At 51.0% G+C, this 27,769-nt stretch overlaps 1 protein-coding gene across 3 annotated transcripts; it reads right to left on the reverse strand.

Moving 5' to 3' along the window:
• Positions 1-649: 649 nt before the first annotated feature.
• Positions 650-27,355, reverse strand: Gtse1 (G2 and S-phase expressed 1). 3 transcript variants are annotated; one of them, XM_042667353.1, is made up of 13 exons: positions 27,322-27,355; positions 26,891-26,938; positions 15,990-16,044; positions 15,268-15,895; positions 14,617-14,787; positions 13,169-13,277; positions 11,699-12,076; positions 7,066-7,138; positions 4,158-4,394; positions 2,951-3,158; positions 2,100-2,703; positions 1,732-1,892; positions 650-1,031 (listed from the first exon to the last, which is right to left on the reverse strand). In XM_042667353.1, exons 2-13 carry the CDS (start codon positions 26,910-26,912, stop codon positions 948-950), a joined length of 2,730 nt encoding a protein of 909 aa, XP_042523287.1. In that variant the 5' UTR covers positions 26,913-26,938; positions 27,322-27,355; the 3' UTR covers positions 650-947. The 3 variants fall into 3 exon arrangements, with proteins under 3 accessions (XP_042523287.1, XP_042523285.1, XP_042523284.1); XM_042667351.1 differs by having other exon boundaries at positions 1,732-2,703; positions 3,113-3,158; XM_042667350.1 differs by having other exon boundaries at positions 1,732-2,703.
• Positions 27,356-27,769: the final 414 nt, after the last annotated feature.

Below are 27,769 nucleotides of genomic sequence, written 5' to 3' on the forward strand. Positions count from 1 at the left end.
GGTTGGGCAGAGCAGTCCTAGTCACCCTTATCAGTGCTGAAGCTTCTATGGCAATTTCCTCCATCCTCCACCCCAAGGGCCTCCTCTTGGGCTTCCCAGGCCCAACCTCACCACTCAGAGCCACAGAAGCCATGTGACAACAATGAGACTAACCTACTTCTGGCACCCACGGGACCCTTTTCCTTAGAATGGCTTAAGTAGCCGGCTGCCACCCTCCCAGATTAAAAGAGGTTCACCTTCCTGTGACCTTCACCATGTCATTCATCTTGTAGACAGTGTATCGTATTTGTCCTCTTTCAAGTCACAGGCCTCCATCGCTGTTGGCAGAGGAGGACCCCAGGGTGAGTCCCAGCAGACAGCCACTGAGGCCTGGTCACTGGCCTAGCCCCTCCTTAGATCCAGGCCATCCCTTCCTTACTGCCCACACTTCTTCTAGACCCCAGCTGTCCAGAGCAGCCTCTTCCAGGTGCGGTCTGCCACACTAGAACCAGATGGGTCCCCACTAGCTGCAGGTTCCCAGGCCTGCACAGCTGAGGGGCCTGTGCATACAGGGTGGGCAGGACACCTGCACTTACACCAGCTCTTAAAGTCTGAAAACTATAGGTTTTGCATAGCAATTGGAGTGATGAAGACAGATAGGTACTTTTGAAAACCAAGTATGCTTTAATAATTAAATTTAACTTACATCTGGAATACTTAACTTTTTACACAAACTTTAAAATAGCAGCTATTTCACATACAAAAAGCACAAAGCAACATTCCTAACTCCCTACAGAAGAGGGACACCCTCAGGGCCACTGTGCCAATCCCAGGCCCAGCCCATCCTTCTAGCCGCAAAAAGATATTTTCTGGCTTTTCCTCCCCCAACTCCCACATCAAACACAATTATTTTCTAAAAAAAATTTTTTTTTCGGTCAAATGCCGCTTCAGTGAAGAGTATTCTCTACTCAGAACTTGAGGAGTGGAGAATCCATGTTTTCCTTGTCGGCCTCGGGGCTCAGCTGGATCAGTGGGGAGCCCAGGTCAATCAGCTGGAAGAGAGCAGAGGGGCAGGTTAACAGCTTCTCTGGGCTGGCCATCCCACAGCTCCCACTCTGGAGGCTGCAGTGGCCTAGAAGACAGGTGGACCTGGGGCTTAGTTCCAGAAAAACTCAGTAGCCCAGTTCAGGTGCATTTAAGGGAACCTCAACCACTGTGACTAAGAGACTGGGAGGAATAAAGCCTCAGATCCTCACACATGGTACTGCCCCCTAACACCATGAATTTAAGGGAAAGAAGGGTACAGACAGGCCCTGACATCCAGGAGATCCAGGCCTCAGGGGCAGTGACTTCTTTTTCCTTCTTTTGGGAAGTACTAGGGTTTGAACTCAGGGCCTTGCATTTACCAGGCAGGCACTCTACCACTTGGGCCACATACCCAGTTCTTCGAGCTAACGTGGACCATGGTCCTATTTTCACTTCCAGCATAGCTAGACAACGTGCACCCAGCTTTTACCTTCAAGATGGGGTCTCCCAGACTTTTGTCCCGAGTGGCCTCAACTGCAATTCTCCTGATCTCCACATTCCACGCCCCCCCCAATCCTCTGTCCCCCAATAGCTAGGATTTCAGGTGTGAGCCAGCATGCCTAACTGGTGGGTGGCTTCTGAGAAGCTGAGGTTGAGTCATACATGGACTCAAGGGATTAAGAACGCAGGACTACAGCACCCCAGACCCAAGTCAGCATGTATCACCTGCCGCTGTTCGGCTCCCGGGGGCTTTACTGCACCGTTTCTGCCCACATCTGGGGTATTCATCATGAGGTCCATCAGGGGCCTGCTGTGCAGTCCCAGCCCGGCACCCATCTCAGGTGTACTGCAGAAGTTGATGAGGGAGAGGGCGGCTGGGGGTCTGCCTTCCTCAGGAGCAAGGCTGAGCTGATCCAGCCCCACATCGATGAGGGGGAGGGCGGCTGGGGGCCTGCCTTCCTCAGGAGCAGTGCTGAGCTGATCCAGCCCCACATCGATGAGGGGGAGGGCGGCTGGGGGTCTGCCTTCCTCAGGAGTGGTGCTGAGCTGATCCAGCCCCACATCGATGAGGGGGAGGGCGGCTGGGGGCCTGCCTTCCTCAGGAGCAAGGCTGAGCTGATCCAGCCCCACATCGATGAGGGGGAGGGCGGCTGGGGGCCTGCCTTCCTCAGGAGCAGTGCTGAGCTGATCCAGCCCCACATCGATGAGGGGGAGGGCGGCTGGGGGTCTGCCTTCCTCAGGAGTGGTGCTGAGCTGATCCAGCCCCACATCGATGAGAGGAAGGGCGGCTGGGGGTCTGCCTTCCTCAGGAGCGATGCTGAGCTGATCCAGCCCCACGTCGATGAGGGGGAGGGCGGCTGGGGGTCTGCCTTCCTCAGGAGCGGTGCTGAGCTGATCCAGCCCCACGTCGATGAGAGGGAGGGCAGCTGGGGGTCTGCCTTCCTCAGGAGCGGTGCTGAGCTGATCCAGCCCCACATCGATGAGGGGGAGGGCGGCTGGGGGCCTGCCTTCCTCAGGAGCAATGCTGAGCTGATCCAGCCCCACATCGATGAGGGGGAGGGCGGCTGGGGGCCTGCCTTCCTCAGGAGCAGTGCTGAGCTGATCCAGCCCCATGTCAATGAGAGGGAGGGCGGCTGGGGGTCTGCCTTCCTCAGGAGCGGTGCTAAGCTGATCCAGCCCCATGTCAATGAGGATAGCCTAGAAAGGGACATAGTTGGAGGGAGAACCCAACACCCTTGTCAGCCATCATGGAAAGTTGTAGGCCCCTCCTGAGGGAAAGTACCTTTCAGGTAGTGTGGGGCTGCCCTGCCCCCACTTCCTGACCCCCAACCAGCTCCTTAGCCAAACACTTCTGTGGCCCTGGGTCCTGAAGGGTCTAGATCTGCAGGAACTGGTTGCCCAGAGACAGGGTGAGTCATTCTGTGGCCAGTGGGCCTCCGCCTACCTCTCTAGGGTTTGAGCCACTGCAAGGTTTGGCTTCATCCCGAGCCTCTCCTACAGTGGAGCCTTCTGGAGAAAAATCACTTTTCTCAGGAGAAAAATGAAGAGCCTGAGGTATGAAGAATGGAGGTGAAGGGCTCTCACTGGAGGACAGACCGAGGCCCACCTGCGCACAGCTGGCCTTCTGCTGGAGCTCCTGTGCCAGCTCAGTTCTACAAGAGAAGGAAAATGTTACAAAAACGTTACCCTGAGCTCTGGTTGGGGCTGAAGCAAACTTCTGGAAGACCATCCCATCGCAGGAGCTGCAGCTGGTGCCACACACCTGCAAGGGCAGCTCGCTGTAAATACGTCCTCCCTTTCACGCCTGTTTCTTGTGCAAGAGGATCATTTTCCTTTCAACCCCAAATCCTCACCAGCCCGGTTTTACCTTTGCCCACTTCAGCCCCTCTCTTCAGTCACTCAACAGGAAGAGAGGAGCGACCACACACGTCGGGGAACCACCTCTGTCCACTGCTGGGGCGCCTAGAGGCTCTCATGCCTAACCCTGTCTGCTCTGCCTCCCCTAAGACCTCGCCCTTTCCCATCCACAGGAGGTCTAGCCTGAGCCCAGCCAGGCACTGGACGTTCATGCCATAACAGGCTTCCCCAGTGGTGCATCTTTGGTAACCAATAGGCACCAGACAGGCATGCCTACAATACCAATGCAGCCCACAGTACCCAACTCTCAAAACTATTGCTGAGAAGCCAGGCATCAGTGGCTCAAGCCTGTAACCCTAGCTACTCAGGAGGCTGAGATCTAAGGATCATGGTTTGAAGCCAGCCTGAACCGTGAGACTCTCATCTCCAACAAACTACTCTGAAAATGCTGGAAGTAGCATTGTGGCTCAAGTGGTAGGCAAAGAAGTCAGGGACAGTGCCCAGGCCCTGAGTTCAAGTCTAGCCCTAGGATCTGCAAAACAAACAAACAAACAAAAAAAAGCCTATTACTGAGGAAAACACTGAAAGCATCACTATCCATGAATTGGTTAGGAACATCTTATTTTTTGACTCAAAGGTTTCTAACACCTATAAAAATTATTTTTTTTAATACTTATAAGCAAACAACACACTTAAACCATGCCCATACCAAATAGCAGGCCCAGTCTGTGTGGTCTTCTCTCTTCCCCTGCGTCACTCCCTGGCAGGACAGACTAACCTCTTCCGTGTCTTACCTCACCATAGACCTCTTCCGGGGCTCGGAGGACAATCGCCGAGCAGGCCCGCACAGCGGGGAAGCCAGAGCCCTAGGCACAGACTGTGGGGTCATCAGTGGGAGGCCAGAGAGACGCCGGGGAGAAGGGGTGGGCAATGCTGACACTCGCCGTGCGCTTACGGGAGTCCTTGTACCGGACAGATCTTGTGATGCCGGCCCCAGTGAGCGTCTCACAGGTGTGCTGTGAACAGTGGCCCTGGCAAAGACAGCATCCAAGACTTGAGCAGAGATGACTTCAGCAAAGCCCAGTCTACCTCGTGAGCATGACGTCATCCAACGCTGCACCATCATGACCACTCTGTGGTCTCACCAGAGTCCAGCGCAGAGGTCAGGGGCTCTGTCCCTGAGCGGGGCTCCAACACAGGCTGGACTTAGGCATGCTAGCCCTGGCATCAGGTTTCTCAATAGGCAGTGCCCCACAGGTCACCAAGACAATCAGCTGGGCTGCACCTCCCAGATGGCACCCCTGAGACTCAATGGCATTGTGAACGCCCCATGAGAAACTGGACTCTCTTCTCCCTAGCTGGGGACAAATGGGCAAGCCGACTTCATGGTGTGCTATTTACTTAGATTTAAGGCTGTTATCAGAGCCAGGTGCCCATGGCTCATGCCTGTAATCCCAGCTGCGAGAAGGCTGCAATCTGAGGATCTAGGTTTGAAGCCAGCCTATGCAGACAAGTCTGTGAGACTCTTTATCTCTAATCAAACAAGGGCTGGGAGGATGGCTCAGTGGCAGAGTACTTGCCTTGCATGAAAGAGGCCCTGGGGGGGCTGGGAAGGTGGCTCAGTGGTAGAGTGCTTGCCTTGCATGCATGAGGCCCTGGGTTCGATTCCTCAGCACCACATAAGTAGAAAAAGCTGGAAGTGGCACTGTAGCTCAAGTGGTAGAGTGCTAGCCTTGAGCTGAAGAGCTGAGGGACAGCGCCCAGGCCCAGAGTTCAGGCCCCACAACCGGACCTCCCGCCCCCCAAAAAAGAGGTCCTGCGTTCAATTCCTCAGCACCACATACACAGAAAAAGCAGGAAGTGGTGCTGTTGCTTAAGTGGTATAGCGCTCACCTGGAGCTGAAGAGCTCAGGGACAGTGCCCAGGCCCTGAGTTCAAGCCCCACGACCAACCAAAAAAAAAAAAGCATCTAATCAAACAACAAAAAAAGCTGAAAATTAGGAGGACACTGGTGACTTATGTCTGTTACCCTAGCTGCTCAGGAAGCTGAGATCTGAGGATGGCAGTTCAAAGTCGGCCCGGGCAGGAAAGTCCACAAGACTCCTATCTCCAATTAATCACACAAAGCTAGAAATGGTGCTGTAGCTCAAACGGTGGGATGCTAGCCTTGTGCAAAAAAAGGAACTTAGGAGCAGCACCCAGGCCTGAGTTCAAGGCCCAGTAGCTACAAAAAAAAGAAAAAAAAAAGTAGAGGTGTGGGTCAAATGGTAGCATGCTAGTTTTGAGTGAAAAAGGCAGGAGGGTGCAAAGCCCTGAGTGCTATTACACACTTGCACACACACACACACACACACACACAGACCCTTGTCAAGGTTAAGCACGGGAGTAGAAACAGGGAACCAGGTATTTGACTCTCCTCATGGCATGTCCTGGCACTATCCATGACAGTACCACATCTGGCCAGAATGCTGGTTTTTGTTCATAGAGGAGAGGCTGTAATGAGTGTGGATTAAATGTTTGTAGGCCTCAAATGCCTATGTCGAAGTCTCCAAGAAGAGGGTCTTAGGAAGCCAGCCTCTGAGAGGCCATTAGGGCCGAGAGCAGCGTCCTTGCGTGGGAAGGACCAGTGACTCACAGGAGGCAGAGTGTATGCTCGCTCTTCTACCACAGGAAGACCCGGGGAAAGGTCCTACCATGACCAAAGCAATGGGCCCTTGTCAGACACCGAGTCTGTTATCGAGCTGGGAGAGTGAAATTCTGTCATTTAAACTCCAAGATCCTCAGCCTGGGAAGTCTGAAGTAGGAGTATGAGTTCCAGGCCAGCCTGGGATACTTCGCAAGACACTGCCTAAAGACAAAATGACACCAAGACTATAGTGCTTGTTACAGTCATGAAAAGGAAACAACTCAGGACAGAGTACCAACGTGGAGCTCACGGCAGGACTCATCTATAGGCTCTGTCCTCAACTAAGGGCAGTTTTGGGTTCTTCAGAGTCTGAAAACAGTACACTAACACTGACAAAGAGACTGCAAGCTCCCTGCACCCAGCATGCTGGCGGGGGCGAGGGCGGGTGGGGGTGTTGTGGAGAGGCAGCTCTCCCACAGCACCAGCAAGGACAGAGATGCCAACGAGCACGACCCTGCGGGGCCCTAGGATGGGGGGCGTTCTCACCAGGTGGAAGGACATGGTGGCACTCGGTGTGGCAGGAGTCACCTCAGCAAGGGCAGTGCTGTGAGGGATACTGTGGTCACATCCAAGTCCAGGAAAGCCCATCACCACGTCCCTTGCTGAAGAGCCACAGCTGCTCCATGGCAGAGCCCCAGTCCGGAAGCCTGGCCCAGACCTTATTCTGCTGCGCCCAGGCCGGGAGTCACGAATGCAGCAGCTCCCAGTCCCTCCCCACTCGCCCCCCCACGTGTGAGGACTCCTCGGAGCACAGGGAGCAGTGCTGGCACCTGACTCACGAGTGTCAGGAAAGGCTGCATCAGCAGGTGCCTGCCAGGGCTGCCACTCGAGGTCCTCAGTGTGGCAAGACCATCCTGCAGGGCTGGGAGTGCACCACCCCACTGCAAAACCTGGGGGATTTCAAATCCCCTGCAGATTGCAGATATGCAGCGGCTCCCAGGAGCTCCCACACTCCAGGAAGCAGCAGTGTCTCAGTCCTCATTGGAAGGAGAAGGAAGTAGATGTAGGTGAGTTACCTGCCAGCCGCTGCCCACGACTGCAGCCACTGTGCCCGGGAGGACTTCGGTGTCACGCCTTTCAGGGATTCACCTGAGACAAAGAAAAGGGTGCGGTGAGTCACAGGAGAATCAGGTAGGAAGCCTGTGGCCGGGGCGCTGTCCCTCAGCTCTTCAGCTCAAGGCTAGCACTCTAACACTTGAGCCACAGTGCCACTTCCAGCTTTTTCTACTTATGTGGTGCTGAGGAATCGAACCCAGGGCCTAATGCATGCATGCAAGGCAAGCACTCTACCACTGAGCCACCTTCCCAGCCCTGCCTGAGAGACTCTTAACTTCAATTAACCAGAAAAAAAAAAAAAAAAGAAGTGGAGCTGTGGCTCAAGTGGTAACAGAGCCAACCTTGAGAAAAAAGCTTAGGAATTGGCACCCAGACCCTGAGTTCAAACCCCAGTTCCAACTATTGGGAATAAGAGCTAGGGCTGGTACAGCCATACTAGATCATGAGGAAGAAAAGCTAATCACGGCAAAACAAGACCAAAGACAAGCCTGGGTTCCTAACATCATCCATGAAGTCTACTCAGATTTTGATATTGCAAATCTTATCAGAGCCAGTGCTGTCCACCTGGAAGGGAGAAGGTAATGTCTTCAGAGTTACTGTCTGCCTCCTTCCGTGGCCACCTGGCTGGCCTCTTACCACTCTGAGCCTCAGTCTCTACATTTGTAAAATAATGTCCTTTAATAATGATATGAGAAAAAAAAAGGCTAACGTGTTCAGTGCCTCAAGAGGTTTCTAAAGTAAGATCATTAGACAAAAAAGCCAAAACTAAACTCATTCAGCAAACAACTGGCTTTTCTTTAGAAAAACTACAACACAGCCTGGCACTGGTGGCTCACATCTGTAATCCTAGCTACTCAGGAGGCTCTGAGGATCACAGTTCAAAGCCAGCCCAGGGCAAGAAAGTCCATGAGACTCTTGTTTCCAAATAACCACTAGAAAACCAAAAGTGGAGCTACGGTTCAAAGTGGTAGAGTGCTAGCCCTGAGCAAAAGCATTCAGGGACAGTGCCTAGGCCCTGAGTTCAAGCCCTGCCACTGCCAAAAAAAGAGAAAAAAGAAAAAAAAAAAGCTGTAACACACATACCAGATTGAAGCTCTGCTCTTGCTTCCAAGGTTATTACTACCTGTAGACTGGACTGGACCCTAACTTTTAGACAACTCCAATTTAATTTTCCTCCACAGATCTACTAAGAAAAAAAACTGCTTTTTACTAAAGCCCCATGAACTGAAGCTGCACACTCTGGAGGAAACTGAGGGATAAGCCTTGACCCGCTATGTGAGCCACACAGAAAGTTCATCAACCCATACATGCCCTTGCCAGACACTGGACCACAAACAGTGAAAACTCATGTCAGATTATAACCTTTCTTCTTTTCACTTGGCACCAGCAGATCCTGTGGTGTAACACAGCGACTGACTCCAGCTACCTCTTCCAGACCATACTAGTGGCTCCTTTCTAACTCTTTATCCAACCTGGCCCCATGTCTTTACTCTGCACTCGTTACTTGCTGCATAAGAAAATGTCTGTGCTATTGCCCACATGGCTGTGCTGTGTCTGGGGACTGAGAACTGCACATGCCACAGAACAGGCTAACCACTCAGCATCTCAGCCTGGCTCCCTCAGCATTGGGCCTGTTCGCTCAGTCACTGCCAAGCCTAGGTTCTCACTCAAAACCATTATGTAGTCTTGTGTTTGTCACGTTCGTTAGTTGTTTTTTTTTTTTTGTTTTTTTTTTTTGGGTCCAGTCATGGGGCCTGAACTCTGGGCCTGGGCGCTGTCCCTCAGCTCTTCAGCTCAAGGCTAGCGCTCTACCACTTGAGCCACAGCACCACTTCTGGCTTTTTTCTTTTTGCTTATGTGGTGCTGAGGAATCGAACCCAGGGCCTCGAGCATGCAAGGCAAGCGCTCTACCACTGAGCCACCTTCCCAGCCCTTTTGTTTTGTTTTTGGGTTTTTGTTTTTTTTTTGGGTCTGGTCATGGGGCCTGAACTCTGGGCCAGGGCGCTGTCCCTCAACTCTTCAGCTCAAGGCTAGCGTTCTACCACTTGAGCCACAGTATTACTTCTGGCTTTTTTCTTTTTATGTGGTGCTAAGGAATCGAACCCAGGGCCTCATGCATGCAAGGCAAGAGCTCTACCACTGAGCCACCTTCCCAGCCCCTCGTTCGTTAGTTTTGTTCCTTGTTTTCCTTGTTAAAACATGTACCTGTTACCTATAAGGTAACAAGTTCTAACAAAATAGCACTGTGATAATGGCCAAAGCTCATGACAAAACTCAACTTTGTGTGACATAAACCCATTAGGCTCATGTGCAGGGCCTTTACCAAACATGGCCTTCTATCTGCAAGATACCGTGTGGCACTTTCTGCCAAAGGCCCAGGATGCAGCCATTCAAGGCAGGCCAGCCTCATAGGAGGACACAGAGGCTGGAGCCCAGGGGTCTGACACAGCTGGAATAAGAGGGAAAAGGAAGCAACAGGGAGAAGGAATCTCTCGAGTCTCTGGCTGAAGAGCAGAAGCATACCCATGTAAGGCAAGACTCCTTAGAGTTAGACAAGAAGAGCTACTGGGAACAGCAACCAGGGCGCTGGCATAGCTAGGAAGCAGGCTGGACAGAGCCAGCTGAACACACACATTAAGCAAAGGCCTTTGCTAGTGACAGGCCCAAGGCCCCATCCCCAGGCCTATTCTAGACCTGCCCCATCAGAACTTAAGAAGCCTGCAGTGGATGTTGACTGCCAGCCCAACAAAGCAAAACTCAATTCTTTAAAACAAACAAACAAAAAACAAAACCCCACAATCTAGACATTAAAAATTGTATATCTGATACAGCCAACAGCAGAAAACTGTGACCATAACCAGAAAAAGAATTAGCCACAGACCCCAAAATGACAGAGAAGATGCAATCACAAGAAACTGACTTAAAACCACAACCATTATAAATATGCTCAAAGATGTAAAAGAAAAATGGGAAAGCATGACAGAAATTAGAGCAGGCTTAATGGCAGATTAGACTGCAGAAGAACAGATACAAGAACTGAAGACATAACTAGGGACAATCCAAACTGGAGCACAAGAAAAAAGCTGAAAGAGCCTCGATGGCTAGGAAACCATGTCAACAGGTTTAGGAAAAAGAGAGAAACAAGAAAAGCTTTTCCAACTAGGTACGGGTGGCTCGCACGTGTAATCCTAGCTACTCAGAAGGCTTAGATCTAAGGATCACAGTTCAGAGCACCCCAGGCAGTCTCATCTCTGATTGACCAGCAAAACAAAAAACAAGTGGAGGTGTGGCTCAAGTGGTAGAGAACCAACCTTGAGTGAAAAAGCCAAGCTAGAGCTTGAGGCCTTGAGTTCAAGCCCTATTACTAACGTGCACACATGCGCGCGCGCGCGCGCACACACACACACACACACACACACACACACACACAAACACACACGAAAATTATTTTTCTTTCTTTCTTCTTTTCTTGGTGCTAGTTCTGGGGCTTGAACTTAAGAGCCTGGCCGCTATCCCTGAGCTAATTTTTTGCTCAAACCTAATACTCTACTACTTGAGCCATAGCTCCATTTCCAGCTTTTTGCTGGTGGACTGGAGAAGAGTCTCACAGACTTTCCTGCCTAGGTCAGTATTGAACTGTGATCTTCGGACCTCAGACTCCTGAGTAGCTACGATAATAGACATGAGCCACCAATGCCTGAATAGAGAAAGCATTTTTAAAAAGTAATGTCATCATTTTCCAGACTTGAAGGAAACTATCAACCATAGATCAAAGCCTAAGCCATTGCCAACAAGGTAAACACAGAGATGAGCAAAGTGCAGCCAAGCTGCTGCAGACAGCAGTGAGGAGACTAAGAACAGCCCAAGAGCACCCACATGGGGGGGACAGGGAACCCTGATTTGTCCCACACAGGGGGACAGGAAACCCCGATAATTTGTCCCACACTGGAGGACTGGGAACCCCAATGATTTGTCCCACACAGGGTGACAGGAAACCCCAATGATTTGTCCCACACAGGGTGACAGGAAACCCCGATGATTTGTCCCACACGGGGGGACAGGGAACCCCGATGATTTGTCCCACATGGGGTGACAGGGAACCCCGATGATTTGTCCCACATGGGGTGACAGGGAACCCCGATGATTTGTCCCGCACGGGGTGATAGGGAACCCCGATGATTTGTCCCACATGGGGTGATAGGGAACCCCGATGATTTGTCCCGCACGGGGTGACAGGGAACCCCGATGATTTGTCCCACACGGGGTGATAGGGAACCCCGATGATTTGTCCCGCACGGGGTGACAGGGAACCCCGATGATTTGTCCCACACGGGGTGATAGGGAACCCCGATGATTTGTCCCGCACGGGGTGACAGGGAACCCCGATGATTTGTCCCACACGGGGTGATAGGGAACCCCGATGATTTGTCCCACACGGGGTGACAGGGAACCCCCAGAGCAACACAGCGCAGCTAGCAGACACGACTTGGAAAGACAGCCAACAGAGCCAGCACCTGAGGATATCTTGGCAAAAAAATCTCAAGTAGCATTTCTTCCACAATCAAAAAAAACATTAACACTTATGTTACTCACCAACAGGACACGTAGGAACTTTAAATGGATTTGCAGGGGCAAGCTCTGCCTTTGTCTTGGCATTTAGACAGAAGTCCTGCCTGCTTAGGCCTCTAGTTCCATTCAGTTGAGATGTCGAGGAAACGGAGTGAGGATCCAGCCTCAGGCCTCCAGCCTCAGGCATCTGGGACTGGGCAAGAGGGGAGGGGGTGGGCAACTTGGGCTGCTCTGCTGACACCTGGGCCACGCTGGGCCTCCTGGCTAGCCCACATGGTGGTCCTGCTGGGGCTGCTGGCAGAGGCTGGCGCAGCATGGTGAGACCTGCTCTGCTCAGCTTGCTGATATGCGACAGAGGCCGGGAGCTGCCAGAGGGAATACCTGTCCGCTCACTTGGCTTGGCTGCAAGAGGAGAGACACACAACTGTAAGCATTGTGCCCAACTTTGGTCCTCAGCTCCACCCAGACCTGAGCTCCTCCCAGCCCTGGAGTTCCCACCTTATGGCTGGCCCCTCCCTCTCTCCACCCAGACCCACCTGAACGCTCATCTACCTCACTTCCTACCACCCAGACCTTGCTGCTACCTAGACAGTGGACGCTGCCATGTGCTCTCTCTCTGGGGGAAATACGGCTCCTCCAATAAACGTTGTAATAATCTTTCTCTTGTGCCTGCCTGCCTGCCTCCGTGTGGTCCTCTGGCATGGAGGTGGTGGATCCTAAGAACCCTGCACAGAGTTACACTGTCACCTTGGTTTGTAAAGGCAAGGATCCAGTGTCTCACTACTAGCTGGGCAGCAGTGGCTCATATCTATAATCTGAGCTACTCAGGAGGCTGAAACCTGAGGATTGCATTTGAAGCCAGTCTGGGCAGCAAAGTCTGTGACTCTTATCTCCAATGAACCACCAAACAGCTAGAAGTGGAGCTGTGGCTAAGTGGTAGAGCACTAGCCTTTTGCATAAAAGCTCAGGGACAGTGCCCAGGCCCTGAGTTCAAGCCCCAATACTACTGAGAGTGGCAGAGTGGACTCCAGATTGGGTGGGTCTGACATGAGAATCCATGCTTTCCTCATGCTGTTCTGGACAGTGTAGACAGTGTCTACAAGGGTTTTGCCCTGTACCACTAGATGGCAGTCTTGGCTTGGCAAGAGAAATATACCTAAATTTCCACAGGTATGGCCTTGGGGCTCCTCCATACTGTCCAGATGCAAATAACCTGGACAATATGATCTTAGCCCCTGCATCTGATGACACAAACATGAGGCTGTGGAAGCATCATCCTATGTGGTGGCACTGGGTGACTGTGTAGACCAAGTGAAGTACTCAAGGGTGGATGGGACAGTGTCTTCCCTGACCACTGTCCAGCCCTTCAGTGTCCTGAAGGAACCCGGGCAGAGGACGGGGGAGCAGCTCTCTAAAAAGATGGCAGAGGAATAGACTGCATTCCAAGGCTCGCCAGTCGTGTAGCTGGTCAGGACATGAGAAGATGACACTCACCTCTCCCTGCTGCTGGAGACACACTTACAGCAGACCCTGAGGAAGAGGGCTTCCTCGCGAGACTCCCAGCGCAGCCAGGCGGTTTTAACAGGGTTTTCTTCAGCCCAAGCTGAGACAAAATGTTAAAAAGACAGAATCAGCAAAAATTTCCACCCATGTTTATTTCTATAAAAGGATTTCTAAGTGATTTTTAATAATGATCATCTTGAATTTGCAGAAAAATGCTAAGTTGTCCCTTGATAGCACGGGGATTTTTTTTCAGGACCCCTGTAGAAACCAGAGTCCATGGGTCCTCAAGTCCCTCCTATGGAAGGGCTCAGTGTATGCACAGAACCCACATGTCCTCATACCTACTGTTCGTCATCTTCTTCTAGGTGACTTATAATACCCAATGCAATGTAAGTGCCAGGTAAAAGCTACTGAACAGTTTCTCACACCTGAAATTCCAACAACTACCCAGAAGGCAGAAACTGAGAGGACCAAGGTTCAAGGCCAGCCTATGCAAAGATGTGAGCCTCTACCTCAACCAGTAAGTCAGGCATGGTAGTATGTGCCTGCATACACAGAAGGATGAGTCAGAGGTCAGCCTCAGGTAAAACGTGAGACCCTACCTGAAAAATAACTCAAAAATGAAAAGGTTTGAAATGGCTCATGTAGTAGAGCTGAGAAGTGTGAGGCTCTGAGTTCAAACCCCAGAATGTCAATAATGACAAGAAAAAAGTCAGAACAGATGCAACTTATTTGTTCTGAATTTTCAATCTGTGATCACGGAGCCCAGATGTGGATCTGACCGACGCAGACAGCTGGCTGACTTCTCAAAATGGAGATTTCAAACCTTTGCCTGAGGACCCCATGGAGCAGGGTGAATGGCAGATCTGGGGACCCCAATTTAGACACCTTTCACAAGGACTGCCAGTGATTTCTTACACAATGCTCAGTCACTGCCAATGCAAGAAAACAAATGGCCAGAAAACTGCAGTTGCCGTGCGCATGAAGTATAGGCCCACACTGTCAGCCTGCCTTCTTTGCAGGCCTTCCTCCGAGCAGCCTCTCCACTGGTCCCAGCTTTTAATCAAAAGGCAGACCCCATATGGTACACAGCCACTACCTTGTTCCCACACAGCCGCCCCCTCATTCCCACACTCACCTTGTTTGTAACTGGGAGCAACCGCTCACCCTGGCCTAAGTGGCTTCCACTCGCTGGCAGTAACATGAACTCACTGAGGACCTGTTGACTCCCAGAGTCCTTCCTGAAGCCCCGGAGAGCTCTGCACTAAGTGCCCCCCACTCCATGCCCACCACAGCTCAGTTCCCTCTAGGAGACCACAGGCTCCATACTGGTGTGGACAATGGGCCCTTTTCCAGCCCCCAGCAAGGTCCCCAAGCACCCAGGCCTGACATCCACCCATGCCACAAGTCCAAACACTACCACTCTCGTTCCCACTCACCTTGTTCGGGACTGGGAGCGACCGCTTGCCCTGACCCAGGCGGCTTCTGCCCGCTGGCAGGGTGGTGGCATCCAGGGCAGTGGCAGGTCTGTCTGGGCACACTTCCCCAGGGAATCCTCTGTCATCTCGGGGTCTCGCCTTGGAGGGACTAGCTGCTGTCTCTTTCTTGGGCTGGAAATGTTTATTGGGAATGTGAGAACTATGTGGCCTCCAACAAGGTCTGGGGACACAGGCTTCAGTTCAGAGCAAGCTCAGGCGGGACTTCCTCCCCATAAATACTACTACGCTCCTCAATTCACCAAACACCATGCCCCAAAGTGATGTGACGGCACCTTGCTAAGGGCTGACACGAAGAACTGGGTTCTAGCTCTATACATTTCCATGTGCGGGCCAAGAGGATCCTTCATTACATGCTCAGCTCTGCCAGAGAGGCCGCTTGGCATCAGTATGTCTCTACTGAAAGCATTAAGGACCCCAAGGGCCCAGTGGACCGGGGTTCAGGTTTTGGGGTGCCATCACAAGCACTCACATTATATGCAGTCACTCTCGATTCCCTAAGCCCGCCCAGGGCTCAGCCGTGCCTGACACAGCTGACATTAGTGTCTGCTGCTATCCTGGGCTTGTTGTCTGAATAACCCCCATTCTGTCTACCTTCTCCATGACCAGCTGAAGGTGTTTGCCTCTCGCAGACAAAGCTCGGGGCGGCTGCAACCGGGTCATCTTCGGAGGCACAGTGTGATTTGGAGGGCGGGCAGCACTCGGCCCCTCTGGCAAAGGTTGAGATGAGTGAGGTGGTATTGGGGCAGGGTGGGCTCTGGCTGGAGCAGCAGGCCGCACTGGAGAGCAAGGCGGGAGCTGGGGCTCCCCAGAGTGGGGCTGGTCTCCGGAGGAGCTCTTCAAGGGGCTATCCAACAGGAAGTATGTTTCTCTTTTAAGAGACTTGGGGCTCTTCTCCATTTCCTGTACTCTGTTAAAGAGGTTTATTTTTAACTTTGATTCTTGGACAAATCTTTCCATGTCCTGGCTCCAAGAGGCTTCAGGCTGGGTGGGCGGGGCCGCCTCTCTCCTGCTGCAGCTTTCTATCTGCAGGGCAAGTAAGTGAGCCTCTTTGTACACCTCCACAAACTTCTCCCCGGTGAGGGGGCTCCAGGTGCAGGGGCTGGCAGCTACTGGCAGCACGGGCTGCTCGGGAAGCTTCTTGCTGAATTCTATGTTGGCGGCGATGCATCTTTCCTTGTGCCCAACAGGTCCAAAAAACACTTCATCGTCTTCATTTGTGCTAATGTTAAAGGAAGGATCATTAGTGACTAAAGACACCAGCATTCAAATGGAAGAAAGTGGCAGTGCCAGGATAGGGAAGAAAATGTGTTTACCTGGAAGAAGATGAGAGATCGAAGTCAAACTTTTCATCGGCCAAAAGACAAAAGTCTGCAGAGGGGGAAAAGTCCATTGTTATGCTAAAGCACGACCAATTTCTATGGGTACCAAAGCGACTGCAAAATCACACCCCCAAATTGTGACCAATCATTTTTATTGTAAGGGTGCCAATTATTATTTTAACTATGCTTTCATAGGGAGCTCTAGATGAGCTTATTTTTTCCCCCATTTTCTACTTAAAATGCACCAGCTGTTGAGTTTGCTAAGCTACCTAACAAAAGCACAAAGCTTTTTTTGTGCTATAATCTCAAAAGTAGTCACTGAGTCATTCGCTGACTTTTCAAGAGTTGTCATCTTAAGGCACAGAACATTTCAAAAGCCCACCTGGCTCAGTTCCCCCAGTGGTATCTCCTTTTTATATGCCACAAAATATCTATTCATCCTTCAACCAGAGTCCTTCTCGAAGCACTGTGCCCCCACCCATGCCCACCACAGCCTTCGTTGCCCTGTTTATTTACCCAACTCAGTTCCCTCTAGGAGATCACATGCTCCACACCGATGTGGACAATGGGCCCTTTCCAGCCCCCACCAAGGTCTCCCAGAGCCCCCAGGCCTGACACCCACCCATGCCACTGGTCCGAACACCCCCTAACTGCCAATGGCCTCAACAGCTGGGCTGATGGCTCCAAGACAATGAGTGCCTACCAGGTCCCCAAGCTCCCCATCACCAGCAGAGGGCCTGGACGCTTAATGAACCACTGCTGAAAGGCATGGAACAGATCCTTCCACACTACAGAGTCACAAAGTACTATGTTCTTTGTTCTTTTTTTTTTTTTTTTTTTTGGGGGTCTGGTCGTGAGGCCTGAACTCTGGGCCTGGGCGCTGTCCCTCAGCTCTTCAGCTCAAGGCTAGTGCTCTACCACTTGAGCCATAGCTCCACTTCCGGCTTTTTTCTTTTTGCTTATGTGGTGCTGAGGAATCGAACCCAGGGACTCAGGCATGCAAGGCAAGCGCTCTAACCACTGAGCCACCTTCCCAGCCCATGTTCTTTGTTCTTAATAAGCAATGGTGCATGTTTGTCAATATTGTGGAACTTGAAAATATACCAGTATCTTAATTAGGTCCCTAACTAATCAAGTAAATAGTCCCATTTGTCTAATCAAACAGAAACACATTAGAGCTGGGGGTACGGCTCAGTAGTAGAATATGTGCTCAGTGTGCACAAGGTCCAGAGTTAATGCCCAAGCCCCGTCCAGGAGACAGGTACGATGCACCAATGTACCAAGGAATAAGGAATACCCATGAGAGAGGAAGCTGAAAGATTCAATCTATGCATGTTAATACATGAACTTGTTAACACTGATCATTTTCCAGGAAAAAAAAAAGTTTTGTACTTAAATCATATATGAAACTCAGCCTAGAACCCGAAAGATAAATCCTAACAATTAGTTCAGTGATCCTAAAACAACTGGAAAGAGAATTAAACAGTCATTCTTAGCTGAGCACCACGGCTCCTGCTGTCATCCTACCTACATGGGAGCTGAAATGGATTACAGTCCAAAGCCTGCCTGGAAGTTTGTAAGACCCTTCTCAACCAATAGCTGGGCTTTCTGGCACACCTGTCATCCCAGCTTCATGGGAAAGGGAGATCAGGAGGATCAAGGTTCCAGGTGAGCCCAGGAAGAAAAGTTTGCAAGACTCTGTCTCAGGGAAGAAGCTCACATTGGAAGCATCCTCCTTTATTCTGCCAGGTCTGTACCTGGGGGGAAGGGCGAGGGGGGAGGGAGGACAACAAAACAAAACCCTAACTCAACAAGTACCCTGCGAAGCTAGGCACCAGCGACCCATGCCCTATATTCCTAGCTACTTATGAGATCCAAGGATTGAAGTTCTAAGTCAGCCTGGGCAGAAAAATTCTTATTTCCAATTAACTAGAAAAAAGCCAGAAGAGGGGCACGGTTCAAATGGTAGAGTACCAATTGTGAATGAAAAGGCCAAAGCTCTGAGTTCAAGCTCTAGTACCAGTACACACACACACTTACACATAAATAACCTTGCAAAAGAGGGCAGGCAGCATGGCTGAGTTCAAACCTCAGTACCACCAAAACAAAACAAGTTATATTTAAAAAAAAATAAAAGCTGCTTTTGGTAATTCCATTAAATCTTTAAAGAACATATAATTTAAATACTATTTACATTGCTTCAGAGAATAGGAAAAATAAATCTTTCAATTTGCCTCTATGAAGCAAGTACTGGTATCCAAAAGCTGTAAAGTTTGCTCAAAAAAAAAATCAATCTCAGTTGTGTTAAAAAGAAATTGCTCAACAGAGTATTAGCAAAAGGAATTGAACAACACACTAAAGAGTACACAATATGAGCAAACGCACTTCACAACTGCAACAGAGTTTAATTTTACACAACCTAGTAATATAATAAACCTAAAGCAAAAACCATATGACTGTCTCCATGTATGTTGAAGAGGTATGTAACAAAATGCAACTCAGTATTACTTCTGGAGAGGGGTGAATACACATTGTCAGCTGGGTCAACAGCATGATGTAAGGCTCCAGTGTCTTTACCCAATCTAAGTGTATTCCTCACTCCAACTCCACTGAAGGCAGCCTGGGCCTTGCTCTATGGTGCTCTCCCGCAGAACCCAGGCTGAAGGAGCCCACTATCAGGGCCATGCCTACTCTCCAGGCAGGAGGAAGGATAATTTCCAAGCTGGCTCTTAAAGATATTGGCCCAGAAGGGACCCAAAGCACAATATTCCTGGTGCATTGACCAAACCAAACTCTAAGTGGGCAGGGAAGAATGTCCTATTATTTATCAGGAAGGGAAAAAAATAGTAATCAACAGTACCAATGACCATTATCTAAACTAACCCACAGGCCAGGATCAGGGCCAAAGGAAAACTACAGAAGTACTTCCATGAAAGTCAGGCACACAGCAACGACATCTCCAAGCACCACAACACCTAACACTGTTCTGTATGCACAACCAACACAATCAGACAAAAGGACTTAGGGGGTAGAGTTCATGGCATGTAGATGTAAAACACAGAGCAGACACATGAAGAAAATCAACTGAAAATTATTATGAGTAGTCAATGGATAAAAGAAAATAGCTGAAAGCCAGGTGCTGGTGATTCACACCTGTAACACTAGCTACTCAGAAGGCTGAGATCTGAGTTTTGCAGCTTGAAGCCAGACTGGCAGGAAAGTCCGTGAGACTCTTATCTCCTATTAACCACCAAAAAAAAAAAACAACTGGAAATGGAGCTGTGACTCTAAGTGGTAGAGCACTAGCCTTGAGCAAAAAGAGCCTGGGGAGAGCACCCAGGCCTTGAGCTCAAGCCCCACAAACAAACAAACAAACAAAAGACAAAATTACAAAGCTATCAAGCACTTATGGAACAGTTACAAGATGAAAAACTTGAGACTGACTCATTCTGCATGGCAAACCAGAACAAATTCCATATACACCCTAAAGGAGCCAGAAACACTGGAGACATTGTTTTTTGTGTTTTTTGTTGTTCTGTTGTTTTTTTTGGGTCCGGTCGTGGGCCTAACCTCTGGGCCTGGGCACTGTCCCTCAGCTCTTCTCCTCAAAGCTAGCTCTCTACCACTTGAGCCACAGCGCCACTTCCGTCTTTTTTTTTTTCTCTTTTTTTTCCTGCTTATGTGGTGCTGAGGAATCAAACCCAGGGCCTCATAAATGCATGGCAAGCATTCTACCACTGAGCTACCTTCCCATCCCTGGAGACATTGTTTTATAATGTGGGAATATGAGGCCCAACCTTGACATCAAACCTGAAGCCCTAAAATAAAAACTGATCTATCTTTAAATATGCAGATTTATGAAATTTCCACATGGCAAAACATGATGAACCAAGTTAAAAGAAACGAGAAGGAAGTAATATTTGCAATTTATCTCACAAAGAACTAAGGTATGAAGCGTACTGACAAATAACTAAGAACTAACAACTTAATGGAAACACAGGAAGGAAAGGAACAGATGAAATTCACAGAAAATAAGTGGTATAAATGCATGACACGAATTCCAGCCTCAACCCCATTCAAAAGTAAGAGTTAAGAAAGCATCCTAAAACCCCAGTTTTTAACTACAGGATTGGCAAAAATTAAAGATCTTGATAAACAGCAGGCAAAGCTATGGGGCAAGAGATTCCTGTCAGCTGGGCAAACGAAGGTCCTCAGAGCTCTGTAGTGACTCTCAGCAGTGCTGTCTCACAAACAGCCCTGTAACCCCACATGCTTCTATGAATGAGTCCTAAAGTCAGTTACAAACGTGCAGGTAGTGTATGCAGTTATTTATCTACTGCAGTGTTATCGGTAACAGAAGACAGTAAGGACAAACTAAGTTCTCACGAGGGATAAAATAAATCACCCTATATAGGTACCATAAAAGGCCAATAGGGTTAGCCGGGCATGGTGGCACACTCCTGCAGTCCCAGCACTTGGAGGGAGGAGAATTGCAAGTTGTACTCCAGCAAACTTACATAATAAAACCCTGTTTCAAAAGACAGAAACAAAGCTAGGAACCAGTGGCTCACTGTCATCCTAGTTATTCAGGAAGCTGAGAGCTGAGGATCGTGGATCAAAGCCAGCCCAGGGAAGTGACTCATCTCCAACTAACCCCCAGAAAACCAGAAGTGGCACTATGGCTCAAAGTGGTAGGGCACTAGCCTTGAGCAAAATAGCCCAGCCTCGTGACTTAAAAAAAAAAAGGGGGGGGGGAGGGCTGGGAAGGTGGCTCAGTGGTAGAGCGCTTACATGCCTGAGGCCCTGGGTTCCATTCTCCAGCACCACATAAGCAAAAAGAAAAAAGCCGGAAGTGGTGCTGTGGCTCAAGTGGTAGAGCGCTAGCCTTGAGCTGAAGAGCTGAGGGACAGCGCCCAGGCCCAGAGTTCAGGCCCCATGACCGGACCCCCCCCCAAAAAAAAACAAACAAACAACCACAACCAACAAAAGAGTATTAACATTTTTTATGTTGGCACACACAGTCAAAGTAAGCGTAAAACACAAAATGTGGAGTGGGGCTCTCTGCTATGGGAGAAGAAGGGGCACTGGCTACTGCTCCGCTGTTGCAGCCTCTGCCTGCTGACCGGTTCTTCAGATTCACACACCTCCTTGTTTTCTCAGAGGTGTCCCCACTGCAGCACTATATTGTTTTTTGGTTTTCTGGTGGTTAATTGGAGATAAGTCTCTTCTTTGGACTGGCTTTGAACCATGATCCACAGACCTCAGCTTCCTTAGTAGCTAGGATTATAGGTGTGAGCCCGGCACCCAGCTTTCCTTTTGTCTTTGGAGACAGTTTTACTTTATTGGCTGGCTTTGCACACATCATGCCCAGGAAGGCACCCAAGACACTAAAGGCATCATGGGCTCTGCAGGGAACTAGGTCGCTAAAGGACAAAGGCAAGAGGAAGATACTTTACTCTTTACGAGCAGAACCTAGGAAATTAATTTTCTGGATCATGCTCAGAAACTTGCAGCAGAGGATGCAGTCTTCGGTCCCAGGATCTGAGTGGCCTTGGGCTGGTGAACTCCATCCTTCTGCCAAAACCTGTGCACCCAGATGAGGTCCCAGCCTCTAGGTGCCTCGTGTGCTGGGGTACAGGCTCTCTGCCCTTGGGGTTGCAGCAGGCAGTGTGCTACACTGGGGACACCCCGAGAAAACAACAAGGTATGCATCTGAAGAACCTGTCAGCAGGCAGAGGCTGCAACAAGCAGAATGGATGATGTAGGTGAGGTCTGATCTTTGACTGTTTTTAAGCCACCCCATGGGGCTTTGATTTGATCTAGAATGTGACAGGAAGCGGGAGAGGGTTACAATCTAACTTGGCTGCTGTCTAAGAAAGGAAGCGGCAACAGCTATGAAACAATAAGGGCACACACTGCCAGTGTGAAAAATGCGCAGGGATGAGACAGCGGAGGTGGCTGGGAGCAGACTGTGTTATCCTGAGTGGTCCTGGTGTTTTGAATTCAGGATCTCACATGTGTTAGGCAGGGACTCTACTGCTGAGCCACACACCTCTAGCCAGAGCGAGGCAGCTGGATGCAGTTGGAAAGAGGGTCAAGGATTCTAAACACCATGGGGAGATGGAAAAGGCAGTAACTAGCAACTTGACTCAGGTAAGCGTTCTCTGCGGGGGATGCTGGGTGAACAGAGGAGCCAGGTTAAGAATGGGGTATGTGGAGGGGTCAAGTGGAATTCAAGAAGACATGCATGTGAAGGTGCCCAAAAGGCAGGTAACTATGCAAGCCCAGAGCTCAGAAGAGAGGCTCACTGCTCAAAGAAAAATACAACTTCTCCAGAAAGCGAATAGGTAGAAAGTATGCTGATGGCTCTCCGGGAGAAAGCAGAGATCCTAGACCAGGTCATGGTTTTCCTGATAGAGACGCAAGACTTGCCTGAAAAGGAATGGAGGTCTACCAGCCACAGAGGAGAGGAAAATCAAGAGCACCATTAAAGCTTATAGAGGGAGAGAAGGTAGAATTTGATTGAGAAGTTAACTGATTAAACCTGGGCAGAAAAGTGACAAGGGATCTGGCAATACAGAAGGCAACAGGATGGAGGTGAGAGGCCACAAGCCGGAATGGCTGGGGCTAAGGAAGGCGAAGAAAAGCCAAAAGAGGCTCCAGTGAGCAACACAGCAATGCAGAGACGGCAGAGAAGATGCAGAGGCAGGAGACCTAAGATACTGACAGACAAAAGGCAGGGAATGAAGAAGGGAGGTGGCAAGAGGGGACATCCTCAAGGAGCAGTGTGGTTCACCATGCACATACGTGAAAGGCAGTGGACACCAGGGAGGAGAGGGGGCCAGAGCAGATGCCCTCCTGGCAGGATGAAGAAGCAAAGATGATTTGCAAGGTTTCCAAAATGGCTATATTGCAGACACTTGGACACCTAGCTACTCAGGACGGTCAAGATTTGAAGTCAACCCCGACAGACAAATCTAAGAGATTCTTGTTTCCAATTAACCAGCAAAAAGCTGGAATGGGAAGCGTGGCTCAAGTGATGAGTGTCAGCCTTGAGTGAAGAAGCAAAGAACACAAAGCTGAGTTCAAGCCCAGTACTAGTGCGTAACCCATGCACACATGCACATGTATGCACGCACGTGCACACACACACACACACACACATATAAAATATTTAAGAGGAAGTGCCCCAACTATTGGGTTCCAAAGTCATGGATTCCACTAATTGTGAATTTATCATATCCAAAAAAGCTGGAGGCATGGCTGAAGCTATAGGTCTGCCTAAGAAACCTGAAATCCTCAATTCAAACCCTAATACCATCACAATCATTTATACCAAACACGTGGACCTTCTTCCTTTGCACAGAATGCTGCTCTGTGAACATAGCTGTGACATTTGTCTACACAGCGCTGACACTGTACTGCTGTTGCATTGGCTATTATAAATAATCTAGACGATTTAAAGTGTATGGATGAACGTTTATCTACTGTGACATTTTATGCAAGCGTCCCAGGTCCCTGAATTTGGACAATCATGCAGGGAGGGGGAGTCGAGGAGCCAAAACTCTAGAGACTATCGAGGGACAACTGTGACTCCTTTGTGAGCCAGTAACATTCATCTTGGTAACTGTAAGGTCCACTCCTGGATGGCGAGCAGACCCCACCCAGTACCTGTGCTACCTAGGCAACTGGCACACCTGGAAGAGGTCACATCCGCATCTGCTGAGGTCACATCTGGATCTGATGTGGCAACACCTTTCTCCCATCTGGTCCCACCTCCTTTTATCTGGCCACACCTTTCCCTGCCCCTACCCTAGATAAGGCCTAGCCCAGGGCCAACGCCCTCTTTGCCAGCTGCATGGAGTGCCAACCTGGCCTGGTCCCAGCAGGTCTACAGAATAAACCTACCCCTTACCTGAATACCATGGTATGGTTCTTACTTGGCAACCTCTTTTTAAAAAGCTACCATAAATGCTGCCTCTCGGAAACTCCTCTTCCTGACCCAGAAGACACCTGGTACATCGATGGCAGTTCCACATCTACCTCTTCAGGAAGCTGAGTTGTGGGCTATGCCATTGTTAATAACTGTACCATTCTTGAAAGCAGCCCTCTGTCCCCTAGCACTACCTCATAAAAGGCAGAACTTATAGCTTTAACTAGGGCCTTAATTTTAGCCAAGGGACAGAAGATTAATATTTATACAGACTCAAAATATACCTACCATATTCTCCATTCGCATGCAGCAATCTGGAAGGAGCGTGGCTTCCTGACCACCAAAGGGACTCCCATTACTAACGCCTCACTTATTCTTAAGCTTTTAGAAGCTGCTTCCCTTCCCCAACAGGTAGCCCCATTCACTGCAGGGGACACCAGACTGCAGGGGACACCAGAAGGGATTGGATGCCATTACAGTCAGCAATTCAAAAGCAGATCGGGAGGCAAAGCTAGCAGCGCAGAGATAACTTCAGGAACAACGTCCAGTTCCCTTGTTTCTGGTATTGCCTTCAATACAACCCTCTTATACCCGACAGGAGCTCGAGGAACTTACCCACCAGGGAGCCTCCCAGGAATCACAGGGATGGTGGTCCCTAGAAGGACGAGTTGTTTTTCCTGAGATACAAGCAGACAGCTTTCTTCCCCAAGTTCACCAGGCGCTGCACATTGGATACAAGCCTCTCTCCCACCTTCTTAAACCTTTAATCCATTGCCCTAGCCTAACTACCCGACTAAAAGCTATTACCCAAGCCTGCCCCACATGTGCTCTTACCTGCTCACAGGGTGGTCTCCGACCAGCTGCATTCCCCACACACCAAGCACGGGGACATAGCCCAGGGAAGACTGGCAGATAGACTTCACTCACATGTCCAGATGTAAGCGGCTGAAATACCTTCTTTTTCAGGATGGATTGAAGCCTATCCCACAATGTCGGAGACTGCTGACACTGTTGCCTCTGTCCTTATTAAAGAAATTATTCCTAGGTTTGGCTTACCCAGGTCACTTCAAACTGACAATGGACCTGCTTTCATCTCCAAAGTCACCCAACAGGTGGCATCCTCTCTAAACATCCAGTGGAATCCTCACATTCTTTATGGCCTCAGTCTTCTGGAAAGGTTGAAAGAGCTAATGCGCTCCTCAAAACACAACTTACTAAACTTTCTCTAGAGCTCCAGCAATCCTGGCCAGAACTGTTACCCCTGGCGCTCACCCGCAGCCCTACTTTCCTCAGCCCCTTTGAGTTAATGTATGGAAGTCCTTTTCTCCTAGGTAATTTCCCTACTGACAATACCAAGCCTCCACTAATAGACTACCTTCCCATCCTAACCTTTCTTAGGCACATGTTACACCAACATGCTGACCAGTGTCTCCCTCAGCCTGATCAAGGCCCCTTTCCCACTCCAATTCTGCCTGGCAATCAAGTGTTTCTCAAGACCCTTAATCCATCTGGTTTACGCCCTAAGTGAACAGGCCCTCACCAGGTTCTGCTGACCACCCCCACAGCAGTCAAGCTCAAGGGACAGCCACAGTGGATCCATCTGTCAAGAATAAAAAAGGCTCCTGCTCCTGCCATTTCTTTTTTTTTTTTTGGTCAGTCGTGGGACTTGAACTCTGGGCTTGGGCGCTGTCCCTCAGCTCTTCAGCTCAAGGCCAGTGCTCTACCACTTGAGCCACAGTGCCGCTTCTGGTTTTCAAGTGGATTATTGGAGATAAGAGTCTCCTGGACGTTCCCGCCCGGGCTGGCTTTGAACCACGATCCTCATATCTCAGCCTCCAGAGCAGCTAGAATTAGAGGCATGAGCCACCGGCACCCGGCTCCTACCATTTCCATACCAACACTGACTTCCAGGTACACCTTTTCCCCTCTTGGGCCTACCAAGGTAAGGCTATCTCCCATGCCTGAAGATTGGGGTGTGTAGCACTGAGCTAAATGCTCTCCTCTTCACACACCTCACTACCTCATCCCTTAGGCCACCTCCAAGCCATGGACATCCAATATTTTCAGCAATGTTTTTCCTTTTCATCTTTGTCCAGCCCCCTGCCTGAGACGACTTCCTCCAGACTTCATCCAAGAGACTCGCTTCCGGCAGACATCACCTAAGGATTCACACCTACCAAGGGACAACTGCTGCTCTCTGCCTTCTCTGGGAGGGGACCACATACAGGCCTTTTACCCCTAATGTCTACACCCACTTGTAAACAAGAAGTAGCCAGAGAGAATCTGTGCCATGTTTCATGATTATTAAAAGGCTAGAATGTAAGGTCCACTCCTGCATGGCCAGCAGACCCCACCCAGTACCTGTGTTACCTAGGCAACTGGCACACCTGGAAGAGGTCACACCCTCTTCCACTGAGGTCCCATCCGGATTTGATGTGGCCACACCTTTCCACCACCAGGTCCACTTCCCTTTACCTGGCCACACCTTTCCCCACCAATACCCTAGATAAGGCCTAGCCCAGGACTAGATCCCCTCTTAGCCCAACTGGCCTGGTCCAAGCAGGTCTACTGAATAAACCTACGTATTATCTGAATGTCACGAGCTTGGTGTGGTTCTTACTAGCAACCTCTTTTTAAAGACCTAACAATTACCAACCCCACATGGAGGCAGCGAAGAACCAGGCCAGTTCACTCACAGAGCCCCACAGCCCCACGCCAGGGCTTTGCCAACGAGCGAGCGACAAACCAACAGGACAACACGAAGGCGGCTCCTCAAGTATCCGTCCCGCAGGCCCGGGGCGGGGCCACCGGCGGGAAGGCCGCCGCGGGGGCCTGGGTCGGGCCGGGCCGGCGCACGCGGGCAGCGCTGGGTCCGGGGCGGAGCTCGGGTCCTCGGGAGCCAGCCTCTCCGTCTCGGCCCCGGGCTCGGGACCGCCCCGCGGCGGCCACCGACGGGCCTCACCTTCTTTCGGACCAACGTCCATCTTCGCCTGGCGGCCGTCCGGGGTCGCTGCGGGAGGAAGGGGCCCGAGGGTGAGCGGGGCCGCGGCCGGGGCCGGGGCCGCGCAGGGGAGCGGCGGCCCGGGCCGCACACGCGTCCAGGCCGGCCACGGCCGAGGGCCCCCGGAGCCGCGCGGCCGGACTCGGGGTCGCCTCTCGCTGCCCCCACGCCGGGCGGGGCGGGGGGCTCTCGTCAGGCCCGACCGGGGCGGATAACGGAAAACCGGGGGCGCCGCGGAGCGAGCCGGCCCTCCGCGTCCCCGCCCGTGGGAGCCCAGGCCCGGCTCCGGAGGAGCGCTGCCTTCCCTGGCCGACGACGACCGGCCCAGCGCCCCCCGCAGCCCCTCAGGCCCCGCTCGGCGCCGCCCGCCCCGCAACTGCCCTTGCCCCTACCTCACCGCCCGCCCGGGACGCCGGCTGCGCCTCCTCCCAGGTTTGAACTCGGCGCGGGACGCTGATTGGTGGGTTTGAAGAGCGGCCCGGCCCGGAGCACCCTGGGGTTTGTAGTCAGCGCTCCCGGAAGGGCGTCGAGCGCACGCGCAGTGCCTCGCGGGAGCGCCGGCCTCCCGGGCCTGGCCGCACCCCCGGTCAGCGGGCCGGTCAGCCGCTGGGGAAGAGCCGCCTGGCCTGACCAGTGCCCGCCGCCTTCCTTGCTCAGCATCCCCAGTGTGCCTTTCCGCGGCCTGACCTCCCCGCCTCCATGACCCCCCCTCCCTGCAGACAAGGCCTCTGAGCTGGGGCTCTGGAAACTTCCTTTTGGCTCAGTGGCTTCTTGAACTGGGGAAGGGCAAGGGCACCGTTAGACCCGACGACACGTCCCGTCGCAAGTGATCGGTCAGGA

Source organism: Dipodomys spectabilis, unplaced genomic scaffold (assembly GCF_019054845.1).
Source record: "Dipodomys spectabilis isolate Male_0828 unplaced genomic scaffold, ASM1905484v1 ptg000392l, whole genome shotgun sequence".
NCBI classification, from domain to species: domain Eukaryota; kingdom Metazoa; phylum Chordata; class Mammalia; order Rodentia; family Heteromyidae; genus Dipodomys; species Dipodomys spectabilis.